Genomic DNA, 13,620 nt, shown 5'->3' with positions numbered 1-13,620 from the left:
TCTAGAGATGGAAAACACTAGAAAATGCTGCTGATACCGGATTAATGTAAGTTAAGCCTGAATACAGTGATTTAATAACGACTGGTATGCTTACTCCCAGGGGTAATACCCTTATGATATTTACAATATAAAACGTTTGCTGGCATGTTTAATAGTTTTTATATATGCTTTGGTGATAAAACTTTATTGGGGCCTAGTTTTTTTCCACATGGCTGGCTTAAATTTGGACTAGAAACAATTTCCACTGTTGTAGTATAAAAGTTACAGTTGGTGCAGTTAAAATTACAAACTGTGACATCCAGCTTCCCTCAAAGGACCTCTGAATGCTATAGGACATCTCTAAAGGGCCCAAAGGATTTCCAAAGTAGTTTACTGGGGAAGGTAGGGCCACAGCTTGCTGTGGCAGTTGGTTGTGACTGTTAAAAAAGTCTATTTCGTTTTTTTGATCCGTTTTTTTGAACTAAGGGGTTAATCATCCATTTGCAAGTGGGTGCAATGCTCCGTTAGCCTTTTATACACACTGTAAAAATTTTGTTTGATTTATTGCATTTTTTCACTGTTTTTCAAATTCTGACAAAATTTGTTTCTCTTAAAGGCACAGTGCCGTTTTTTATATTTGCTTGTTAACTTGAATTAAAGTGTTTTCCAAGCTTGCTAGTCTCATTGCTATTCTGTATAAACATGTCTGACATAGAAGAAACTCCTTGTTTATTATGTTTAAAAGCCATGGTGGAACCCCCTCTTAGAATGTGTACCAAATGTACTGATTTCATTTTATGCAATAAAGATCATTTTCTGTCTTTAAAAAATGTATCACCAGAGGAATCTGACAAGGGGGAAGTTATGCCGACTAACTTTCCCCACGTGTCAGACCCTTTGACTCCCGCTTAAGGGATTCACGGTCAAATGGCGCCAAGTACATCTAGGGCGCCCATAGCGTTTACTTTACATGGATAATACACTGTCAGCGGTATTAGCCAGACTACCTGAACTTAGAGGTAAGCGAGATAGCTCTGGGGTGAGACAAAATTCAGAGCATACTGATGCTTTAAGAACCATGTCTGATACTGCCTCACAATATGCAGAAGCTGAGGAAAGAAAGCTTCAGTCAGTGGGTGATGTTAATGACTCAGGAAAGATACCTGATTCTAATATTTCTACATTTAAATTTAAGCTTGAACACCTCTGCGTGTTGCTTAGGGAGGTTTTAGCTGCTCTGAATGACTGTGATACCATTGCAGTGCCAGAGAAATTGTGTAGACTGGATAAATACTTTGCAGTGCCGGTGTGTACTGATATTTTTCCAAATACCTAAAAGGTTTACAGAAATTATTAATAAGGAATAGGATAGACCAGGTGTGCCGTTCTCTTCCCCTCCTATTTTTAGAAAAATGTTTCCAATAGACTCCACCACATGGGACTTATGGCAGACAGTCCCTAAGGTGGATGGAACAGTTTCTACTCTAGTAAAGCGTACTGCTATCCCTGTCGAGGACAGTTGTGTTTTTTTTTTTTTTTTTTTTTTTTTTTTATATACAAATGATAAAAAATTAGAGGTTACCTTAAGAAAATATTTATTCAACAAGGTTTTATCCTACAGCCCCTTGCATGCATTGCCCCTGTCACTGCTGCTGCGGCGTACTGGTTTGAGTCTCTGGAAGAGGCTTTACAGGTTGTGACTCCATTGGATGACATACTTGGCAAACTTAGAGCACTTAAGCTAGCCAATTCTTTTATTCTGATGTCATTGTTCATTTGACTAAACTAACGGCTAAGAATTCTGGTTTTGCTATACAGGCGCGCAGAGCGCTATGGCTTAGATCATGGTCAGCTGACGTGACTTCAAAATCTAAGCTACTTAACATTCCCTTCAAGGGGCAGACCCTATTCGGGCCTGGTTGAAGGAGATTATTGCTGATATCACTGGAGGAAAAGGTCATGCCCTTCCTCAGGATAGGGCCAAACAGTCTAATTTTCGTGCCTTTCAAAACTTCAAGGCAGGTGCGGCATCAACCTCCTCTAATAATAAACAAGAGGGAACTTTTGCTCAATCCAAGACGGTCTGGAGACCAAACCTGACATGGAAAAAAGGTAAGCAGGAAAAAAAGCCTGCTGCTGCCGCCTCTAAGACAGCATGAAGGAACGGCCCCCTATCCGGGAACGGATCTAGTAGGGGGCAGACTTTCACTCTTTGCCCAGGCGTGGGCAAGAGATGTTCAGGATCCCTGGGCGTTGGAAATTATATCCCAGGGATATCTTCTGGACTTCAAAGCTTCCCCCCCCCCCAAAAGGGAGATTTCACCTTTCACAATTATCTGCACACCAGATAAAGAGAGAGGCATTCTTACACTGTGTACGAGTCCTAGTTATGGGAGTGATCCATCCAGTTCCAAAGGAGGAACAGGGACAGGGTTTTTACTCAAATCTGTTTGTGGTTCCCAAAAAAGAGGGAACCTTCAGACCAATTTTGGATCTAAAGATCTTAAACAAATTCCTCAAAGTTCCGTTGTTCAAGATGGAAACTATTCGTACCATCCTACCACTGATCCAGGAGGGTCAATATATGACTACAGTGGATCTAAAGGATGCTTATCTTCACATTCCGATACACAAAGATCATCATCGGTTTCTCAGGTTTGCCTTTTAAGACAGGCATTACCAGTTGTAGCTCTTCCCTTGGGATTAGCTACAGCCCCAAGAATCTTTACAAAGGTTCTAGGGTCACTTATGGCGGTCGTAAGGCCGCGGGGCATAGCAGTAGCCCCTTATTTAGACGACATCCTGATACAGGCGTCAAACTTCCAAATTGCCAAGTCTCATACGGACGTAGTACTGGCATTTCTGTGGTCGCATGGGTGGAAAGTGAACGAGGAAAAGAGTTCTCTATCCCCACTCACAAGAGTTTCCTTTCTAGGGACTCTGATAGATTCTGTAGAAATGAAAATTCACCTGACTGAGTCCAGGTTATCAAAGCTTCTAAATTCCTGCCGATTCTTCATTCCATTCCACGCCCTTCGGTGGTTCAGTGTATGGAAGTAATCGGCTTAATGGTAGCGGCAATGGACATAGTGCCGTTTGCACGCTTGCAGCGGTCTGAGATGTAACTATGCATGCTCAGTCAGTGGAGCGGGGATTACACAGATTTGTCCCCTCAACTGAATCTGGACCAAGAGACCAGGAATTCTCTTCTCTGGTGGCTATCTCGGGTCCATCTGTCCAAAGGTATGACCTTTCGCAGGCCAGATTGGACAATTGTTACGACAGATGCCAGCCTTCTAGGTTGGGGTGCAGTCTGGAACTCCCTGAAGGCTCAGGGATCGTGGACCCAGGAGGAGTCTCTCCTTCCATTAAATATTCTGGAACTAAGAGCGATATTCAAGGCTCTTCAGGCTTGGCCTCAGTTAGCAACTCTGAGGTACATCAGATTTCAGTCGGACAACATCACGACTGTAGCTTACATCAACCATCAAGGGGGAACGAGAAGTTCCCTAGAGATGTTAGAAGTTTAAAAAAATAATTCGCTGGGCAGAGATTCACTCTTGCCACCTATCAGCTATCCATATCCCAGGTGTAGAGCACTGGGAGGCGGATTTTCTAAGTCGTCAGACTTTTCATCCGGGAGAGTGGGAACTCCATCCGGAGGCATTTGCACAATTGATTCATCGTTGGGGCAAACCAGAACTGGATCTCATGGCATTTCGCCAGAACGCCAAGCTTCCGTGTTACGGATCCAGGTCCAGGGATCCCAAGGCGACACTGATAGATGCTCTAGTAGCGCCCTGGTCTTTCAACCTGGCTTATGTGTTTCCACTGTTTCCTCTGCTCCCTCGACTGATTGCCAAGATCAAGTAGGAGAGAGCATCGGTGATTCTGATAGCACCTGCGTGGCCACGCAGGACCTGGTATGCAGATCTGGTGGACATGTCATCCTTTCCACCATGGTCTCTGCCTCTGAAACAGGACCTTCTACTTCAGGGTCCTTTCAACCATCCAAATCTAATTTCTCTGAGGCTGACTGCCTGGAGATTGAACGCTTGATTTTATCAAAGCATGGCTTCTCCGAGTCAGTTATTAATACCTTAAGACAGACACGAAAGCCTGTCACCAGGAAAATTTACCATAAGGTATGGCGTAGATATCTTTATTGGTGTGAATCCAAGGGTTACTCATGGAGTAAGGTCAGGATTGCTAGGATATTATCTTTTCTCCAAGAAGGTTTGGAAAAAGGATTGTCAGCTAGTTAAGCGTCTGGCAGATGTTCCAGACGTTCAGGCATTTTGTCAGGCTTTAGTTAGAATCAAGCCTGTGTTTAAACCTGTTGCTCCACCATGTAGCTTAAACTTGGTTCTTAAGGTTCTTCAAGGAGTTCCGTTTGAACCTCTTCATTCCATAGATATCAAACTTTTATCTTGGAAAGTCCTTTTTTTGGTAGCTATTTCCTCGGCTCGTAGAGTCTCCGAGTTATCTGCCTTACAATGTGATTCTCCTTATCTGATTTTCCATACGGATAAGGTAGTCCTGCGTACCAAACCTGGGTTCTTACCTAAGGTGGTATCTAACAAGAATATCAATCAAGAGATTGTTGTTCCATCCTTGTGTTACACAATTTGGACGTGGTCCGTGCTTTAAAGTTTTACTTACAAGCTACTAAAGATTTTCGTCAAACATCTGCTTTGTTTGTTGTCTACTCTGGACAGAGGAGAGGTCAAAAGGCTTCGGCAACCTCTTTTTCTTTTTGACTAAGAAGCTTAATCCGCTTAGCCTATGAGACTGCTGGACAGCAACCTCCTGAAAGGATTACAGCTCATTCCACTAGAGCTGTGGCTTCCACTTGGGCCTTTAAAAATGAGTCTTCTTTTGATCAGATTTGCAAGGCGACGACTTGGTCTTTGCTTCATATTTTTTCAAAATTTTACAAATTTGATACTTTTGCTTCTTTGGAGGCTATATTTGGGAGAGAGGTTTTACGGGCAGTGGTTCCTTCCATTTAAGTTCCTGCCTTGTCCCTCCCTTCATCCGTGTACTTTAGCTTTGGTATTGGTATCCCACAAGTAATGGATGATCCGTGGACTGGATACACCTTATTTCTCTTGTGGTGTATCCAGTCCACGGCCCGCCCTGTCATTTTAAGGCAGGTAATTTTTAAATTTAAACTACAGTAACCACTGCACCCTATGGTTCCTCCTTTCTCGGCTTGTTTTCGGTCGAATGACTGGCTATGACAGTTAGGGGAGGAGCTATATTACAGCTCTGCTGTGGGTGTCCTCTTGCAACTTCCTGTTGGGAATGAGAATATCCCACAATTAATGGATGATCCGTGGACTGGATACACCACAAGAGAAATTTATCAGGTAAGCATAAATTGTGTTATTTAAAACTTGGTTGCAGGTGAACCTTTCACTCGGTGGGCTATGTCACAATGATGCAGACAGTTTCAGAGGTTATGAAGGGGAGAGTGTTAGACGCAATGTACAGGTGTTGAGTGCATAAACTCTTACCAGAGCTGAAAGTACTTGATCCCAAACTGTCTCCGCCAGTAAACTCAGCTTCCTCTCTTCTGCAATTCCTTTGCAATCTAGATAGAACAAAACACAACAGACTGTTACCAAATACAGGTCATAGATAAATCCCAGGAAGATAGAAACAATACACAAATCCATACACACAAATATGTATCCTAGACCTCAGTAAGGTTATCTTTATGAATTATTTAGCCAAAATTGCCTATACATATTGTATGTCAGCACTGATAGAGTAAATTAAATGTTGACAGTATAACTTGTCTTAATAAAAATATACTGTGATTTCAATAGTTAAAAGCTTGATGCAGTTCCTATAAAAATTCAAACCTGCCATTCAGGGACCCCCCAAATGATTTTGATACCTTTTATTTTGCCAATTTTTGAAAGGGAAAAACAAAAAAAAGTCCTATTTGGTAGGTAGGCAATAATATGTCCTTGTGACAACCAGATTGTTATAATTGTATGTTGTGTGATTAATTTTACAAATACATGATATACAGTCACATATGAAACCCCAAAGCTGTTCATTAAATAAATTAGCAGACTACAATAAATGTATTAGTTCTTGGCCCCAGTCCCTCAGTCTCAACATCAGGTGGTCCTTATATTCAAAATTTTTAGTCTGTTGCACAAAAATATGCAATCATTTAATGTTCCTTTACTCTTCTCCTATTGCACATATGTTAATGCCAGTGATGCTATATTTATATTACATTGAATATAAGTGAACTTTATTTGTTCCATACTTAGGTGAGAAACACTGTTATATATTTAATAATTAAATCTATGAGTCAGTGTTTCTCACCTAAGTATGGAACAAATACAGTTCACCAAGGTTAAAATGGAAAGTAAACATTCATTGTAATATCAATATAGCATCACTGACACTGGCATTAACAAATGTGCAATAGGAATACTAAAAAATTAAATGATTGCAAATTTTTGGATACAAGGAGGACATCATATTATTACTGTGTCCTTATGTTTTTAAATTATGTTTTTTAGAAAATTACTTTTATAATATTAAATAAGATTAGTAAGCTATGTGCACTGAGCAGAGTCACTACAGCCTCTCTGCTCATTGCTTGCCTTTAAATTCTTGTTTAATATTATAAAAAGGCTGAGCCAAATATAAGCAAGTGGATTTGAGATTTTGAGTACAGTAGGTACTACGGTCTGTCATCTGTCAAGGCCAGGGTAATATAATGAAATTAAAAACATTAAAATTAAAAACAAGTAGAGGAGCACAGACCGGTGTTTTGCGGTAAACTTTATTTGCAATAGTGGCGCCATAGAGCTCAAACGAGTGAAAAATGTAACACACACACACAAGTGGAGGGAATAATAACCCCGGGGTAAAATACAGAGAGTTCGGGAGCTGTGATAATAACAGGCAATAATAATGAAAGCCTGTGAGTACCACCTGTGTGGACAGCGGGTGCCAGTCAAGTCAATCTCTGGCTGCCGGAAATGAAGACGTGCATTGAAGGAAGACACAGACACTCACCAGACTCCTGTGTTCTCTGTAGTGCTAGCGCAGGATAAAGCCAGCCCAACCGCGCGCATTTTACACTGTCCAATGATCAGTAGTGCTAGGTTGCTATGAGGACACAAATAACTAAAAATTTGATTACATGTTTATGGCGGGCGGGCAGCAAACTTCCGCCTTTACAAGTAATAGAGGTCATGTTTATGGCGGGCGGGCAGTAAAATTCCGCAATTACAAGTCATATCTTCAAGTACCCCCAACCTGTCTGCCGCGTACCCCCAGGGGTACGCGTACCACAGGTTGGGAACCGCTGCTCTATGGGAATAGTGGTTCTCTTAGCCAAAGTGGAAATTGTCCCTTCTACTTTGGGGACCGTCTGCCAATACTTCTTGATAGTGTCAGCTATTGGAAACATCTTCTTAAAAATTGGGAATTGCCAGGTCTCTCCCATTCTTGAGCAATCTCTGTAGCTCGTTCAGGAACTGGAAAAACCTCCACGAGGAAGGAAGTCAAAGTATTTGTTTAGCTTACTAGACTTCTTAGGATTGTCTATGGCAGTCATGTCAGTCGTCCAAGGTGGCCAAAACCACTTAAAGTAGCAACCGGAGGTGTTCTAGCTTAAACCTGAAGGATACAACTTCTGCATCAGAAGAATGAATGACACTGTCTGCGTCTGAGACTTCAACCTCAGATGCTACCGAAGTATCCCCCTCCTCAGACTTCTAGGAAGGAACAATCGGAATAGCCACAAACCTTACTCACTGATTCCTTAGATTTCCTCTTGTGCTTTCCCTGCAGCATGGAAAAAGCAGACAGCGCATAAGTAACACCAACCGGAGTGTGAGAAGCGCAGGGCACTGCATGTATAGAGGATAAAGTTTGGGACACTTGAGGAGAGAGCTGCGGCATTTCTTTAACAGGGGACTCCTGAACAACATCTGCCTTAACTAATAATGGCTCAGAATCGGTCTTTTTCTGTAATTTAATGCTCTTTCAAAACATGAGGAGCAAAAAGGGATTGGGGTGTCTACATCAAAACATAAGCTACATATGTTTTGCAGGGCCTCTTGATCCATCTTTACCCAATGTTCAAACAAAAAAGTTACTGTCACTTTAAATTTTAAAAGTAAAAATTTTCTTTTATTCTTTAACTACCGCTAAGCAGCAGTTGACTATAATCCTCAGACAGCCTCTTCACTTCAGCACTGCTTGCTGAGGCACCTACCTTTCCTCCTGTGAAACCAGATTAAACACTGAATACGATCCGGACTCAAAATCTAGCTGTTCAAAATGGCTACAATGTTTCCCAGAGAAAACTCCTCTACTATCGGAGATGTAGGAACCAACAGGAAATGTTCCGGAAATGCGCGCAATGCTAAATTGCCGCCTCAGAAAAACTGCCGTTCCATTTGTGGGCGTTCCGAACTAGAAAGGGACCGGCCGCCATTACCATCAATACCGGAGCCTTGTCACACAGAACAAACACTCTTGTCCCACAAAGTCCTTAATTATACCGGAACAATTAAAATACATCTGAGCCTCTCCAAAAGTTTTAACGTCCCCAGTGCCTGCATACACTGCCAACATAAATCCTATTTACCCCAAATAGGATAATTAGTGTTTAACGTCCCAAACAGTATTTAACTGATAAAGAGCCATATTCTCGTTATTCTATTCAAGAAAATACAAATAGGCACTTACCTGAAGATCAATCTGCCTGGCAGCAGGGCAGCTCACATGGTATGAGAGGTCACCTCTCTCACATGGACCCGTGGGAATATTAGGAAAGACTGAATAATCCTAATCAGGCTTTCAGTATAGGGCTGCAACAACTACTTGGGAGGCGCAGTGAGGATTATACCCCGCACGTTCCCAATTGCTTAAAAGCCACCACTGCTCTACTGAAGAGACTGACATGGGCTACGGATAAACCCCAGGAAGAAGCAGGACAATCTTGCTTTTTATTTTAAAATAATAAATCTTGGTTAAAGAATCTTCTTTCAGACACCTAAACTTTACCACCTCTATGCTTTTAACGTAGGCAAAGAGAATGACTGGGGTTGGAGGGAAGGGAGGTGATGCTGAACAGCTTTGCTGTGGTGCTCTAGTAATATTCCTGATAGTAATTAGAAATGATCTGTGGACTCACCGTGTCATTAGAAAGAAATACATTTATTTTTGAATTTTCAGCTTATATTTGTTTTCTTGCCTCTGATCTATTTTGGAGATTTTTTTTCTTTCTTAATTTCTGAACTTTCATTCGTTGTTAAATTGTTGGTTCTCTTATGTTCTGATAGTTTCCATTATTTATTTCTCAAGTTTCATCTCAGACTTTAGACAGTTACATATTACTGGCATCTTCTGTTTCCTGTAATGTCACATTTTTTGTATCCTTTTTGAATTTTCTGTGTTGTAATAGATAATTTATCAATAAAATAATTAGAAGAAAAATAAACAGGCCTACCTAGAGGAAATGTGTTGAAAATACAAGGTTTTTACTGTCCCTTTTTGAGCAAGTAGTTAAAATGTTTATATTGAAACTAACTGGAAATTAGTGATGCTAAGATAAAAATGCTCTTTGTAGAGACATTTTTGTTTTGCATGTGATTTTAACTTTAAATGCACTGTTTTTTAGCAAGATGTCAAACAAATCCTTTTGTGAAAATTGTTCATGTACTGCATTGGAATAACAGGAAATGAATGTTTTCTAAAGGAACGATCTGTTGCAATTTTAGATAAGTAGATGAATTGTAGTGGTCCAGATAAAAAGAACTTAAGGACTTTGTTGCCCCCTCCCCATAAAATTTGGACACTACTGCTTTTAATGGTCAATTATAGTGCGAAAAATACATGTTGCTGATTATCATTGCCATGTACGCTTAGGACCCATACTTCTATGAAGCTCTAAAGCTATACTTTAGCTGTGTGTTTAATCTATAAGTGGGCAACACCTTATCTGGATTTGCACAGATTGTAGTGTTGCAATTTTACAAGAATAAATGCAGCTCTGAATAGAGCTGAAAGGCACGAGGGGCAACTTCTGCCCACACCTAGTTTAATTCCTTTACAATCAGTACTGTGTGTTTTAACCCCTCTCCAAATTAGAGCATATATATTTTTTTGCACTAGAATTCACCTTTAAAAAAGTTATAAATTATTACCATAATACCAATAGATTTTAAAGCATAAGGGAATACCGTGAGACTAAAGGGGGAATGTTAATGTTGAATAAGTATGTGTTTTTAATTAATATATTTTCTTGCTTTTTCCAGGTCGCCTGGTCTTGCGTGCAATGGGAGCTCCACCATGTCAACCGATCTTGGGCCTGGCACACGTTTAAGGGCTACATCTGGTATGGGCGACGGATTGGAAGGTGCGCAGATGTCAGGACCTCAGCCACCTGTCCTAACCCAGCCCCAGCCACAGACTCCCCAACTTGCCAATCCCCCACCTCCTGAGACCTCCAGCACCAACCGACCAAAGCGGCAGACAAATCAGTTACAGTACTTACTCAAAACCGTGCTCAAGACGCTATGGAAGCACCAGTTCGCTTGGCCTTTCCAGCAGCCTGTGGATGTCATCAAACTTAATCTGCCGGTGTGTATACTCTTGATTTAATATGCAAGGTTAAAAATGCATCTGCACAAGTATCAAATCATCATTTAGAGAACGAAAATGTTATGTGGATAATTATTTTTATACCTCATATTAAGTAATAGATTATTTTGCACATGCCACATACATAAAAATCATACATAGTAATGCTTATTTACCTTTTTGCAAGAAGTGTGTGAAACACATTTCTGTTTAATACAGGTGGTGAGAGTCTACAATCCATTACTCATGGGAATTACTCTTCTCTACCACTAAGAGGAGGCAAATTCCCAAACCCCAAGAACTCTGTAAAACCCTTCCTACCTCTCACATGCTTCTGCTGGAAGTGGTTGAAGAATGAAGATGTGCATGTTTTCTTCAGAGAGGGGTTTTTCAGACTGTTATTGCCTGGTTCCCCTCAAAGTACAGTGCTTGTCAGACGGATATATTTGCGATATGGTTTTGCCTCATGGGGAAATCCTTCATAAACCCTCTCTAATCGGTCGCAGGAACGTCTTCTGCCTCCATTTATGGATTTGCCTTGTACTCCTATTCCATAACTTCTGCTTATATCTGTCCGTACTGGTTTGGCTGTCTTCTTTGATAGTGGACGAGTGTCTATGGGTAAGTATGTTTCTTTCATGTAAATGGCAAGAGTCCATGAGCTAGTGACGTATGGGATATATACTTCTACCAGGAGGGGGCAAAGTTTCCCAAACCTCAAATGCCTATAAATACACCTCCCACCACACACACACTTCAGTCTTAATAACTTTGCCTCCTATGGAGGTGGTGAAGTAAGTTTTGTGCTTGATTTTTAGGATTTCTTCTGTAAGTAGTGCTAAGCATTCAGAAGCCCAATTCCTCTGAGTACAGTGTTTGTCAGACGGACGTGAAACCAGTATTGCCTGTTTTTTATGGTTTCACTCAAGGGAAATCTTTTCAAGAGTTCTGTTGTCGGTTGTAGGGATTCATCTCCTACCTTCCTTTTCAGATTGACTATATACTCTTCTATCATTACCTCTGCTGATAGTTTTCAGTACTGGTTTGGCTATCTGCTGTATGTGGATGGGTGTGTTCGGTTAGTATGTATCATTATTTAAGACCCTCTCGGCTTTATGTATTAATATAAAATTTTAAATATATGTATTTACTTATTTTTGCCATGATTCAGGTCTCTGTGTATTTCTCTTTTCAGTCTAACAGTTTCAGTATGAGAATCATGTTATAGGAAGCTATTTAATTAAAAAAACAAAACTTACCTGGGGTTTTGTCTTTTTCTAATTTGACTTGTTTTTTACTTCAAATTCGCGAGCATATCTAGGCTTGCGAGGGAGCAAAAGGCTGTTATCTATTGTGCAAATTTACGTCTATAGTTTCGCAAGTTCATTTCCTGCGTCTTTATTAACGTTTGGCGTAAAGTTGCACTTGTTATGACGCGAGTTGCGTAATTGCTGGATGTTTGGCGCCAAAAAATATTGACTTTGCATTGTGCGTCATACTTGGCAACAAATATTTCATTTACAAAGAGATGAGTCCACGGATTTCATCCTTGTGGGATATTAACCTCCTGCTAACAGGAAGTGGCAAAGAGCACCACAGCAGAGCTGTATATATAGCCCCTCCCCTTCCCCTCCACCCTCAGTCATTCTCTTTGCCTGTATTATACTAGGAAAACATGGTAAAGTGAGGTGTTAGTTTTAGTTTCTTCAATCAAGAAGTTTATTTTAAATGGTACCGGTGCGTACTATTTTCCTCAGGGGGATATGGAAGAAGATTTCTGCCCTGAGGTTTGATGATCTTAGCATTTGTAACTAAGATCCACGCTGGTTCCCACAAGACTAATGAAGGTAACCATGAGACATCTTCAGTGTGGAGACTGGTTTCATGCTACAAGCAGCATTAAGGTATGTGCAGCCTTTTTTTCTGAGGAGACTTGGTGTATCAGAACTGGCTGGCATTATTTCCCTGTATGGGAATGGGGTAAGCAGTAAAACCTATTTTAATAAGAGTGGTGTTACTGGAGTCCCTATATTATATTTATCATTAGTTGATATTTGGGCATTATGTGACATGGGAGACAATATAAAAAACGATGTTTCTCCAACATTGGTATGTCCGGTCCACAGCGTCATCCATTACTTGTGGGATATTCTCCTCCCCTACAGGGAAAGGCAAGGAGAGCACACAGCAAGAGCTGTCCATATAGCTCCCCCTCTGGCTCCGCCCCCCAGTCATTCTCCTTGCCGCTCTGAACAAGTAGCATCTCCACGGGGATGGTGAGGAGTTTGTGGTGTTGTAGTTTTTTATTTCTTCTATCAAGAGTTTATTTTAAAATAGTGCTGGTATGTACTATTTACTCTGAAACAGAAAGAGATGAAGAGTTCTGTTTAAAAGAGTATGATTTTTAGCAGCAGTAACTAAAATAGATTGCTGTTCCCACACAGGACTGTTGAGATGAGAGAACTTCAGTTGGGGGGAACAGTTTGCAGACTTTTCTGCTCAAGGTATGACTAGCCATTTTCTAACAAGACTGTGTAATGCTGGAAGGCTGTCATTTTTCCCTCATGGGGATCGGTAAGCCATTTCTCCAACATTGGTGTGTCCGGTCCACGGTGTCATCCATTACTTGTGGGATATTCTCCTCCCCCACAGGGAAAGGCAAGGAGAGCACACAGCAAGAGCTGTCCATATAGTCCCTCCCAGGCTCCGCCCCCCCAGTCATTCTCCTTGCCGCTCTGAACAAGTAGATCAGATATGTAAGGCAGCGACCTGGTCTTCTCTGCACACTTTGTCCAAATTCTACAAATTTGATACTTTTGCTTCTTCAGAGGCTATTTTTGGGAGAAAGGTTTTGCAAGCCGTGGTGCCTTCTGTTTAGGTAACCTGATTTGCTCCCTCCCTTCATCCGTGTCCTAAAGCTTTGGTATTGGTTCCCACAAGTAATGGATGACACCGTGGACCGGACACACCAATGTTGGAGAAAACAGAATTTATGCTTACCTGATAAATTAC

At 41.0% G+C, this 13,620-nt stretch overlaps 1 protein-coding gene across 1 annotated transcript in view; it reads left to right on the top strand.

Moving 5' to 3' along the window:
* The window catches only part of LOC128663661 (bromodomain-containing protein 4B-like), a 777,540-nt gene that overhangs the window by 154,092 nt on the left and 609,828 nt on the right, over positions 1-13,620 (top strand). Inside the window, 1 exon segment of the mRNA XM_053718097.1 lies at positions 10,284-10,608. Coding sequence (XP_053574072.1) covers positions 10,318-10,608 — 291 coding nt within the window. The 5' untranslated portion in view covers positions 10,284-10,317.

The sequence above is a fragment of the Bombina bombina genome, chromosome 6 (genome assembly GCF_027579735.1).
Source record: "Bombina bombina isolate aBomBom1 chromosome 6, aBomBom1.pri, whole genome shotgun sequence".
In the NCBI taxonomy this organism is placed as follows: domain Eukaryota; kingdom Metazoa; phylum Chordata; class Amphibia; order Anura; family Bombinatoridae; genus Bombina; species Bombina bombina.
Note: the sequence above shows the minus strand (reverse complement) of the source record. Positions and strands in the feature narration are given on the sequence as shown.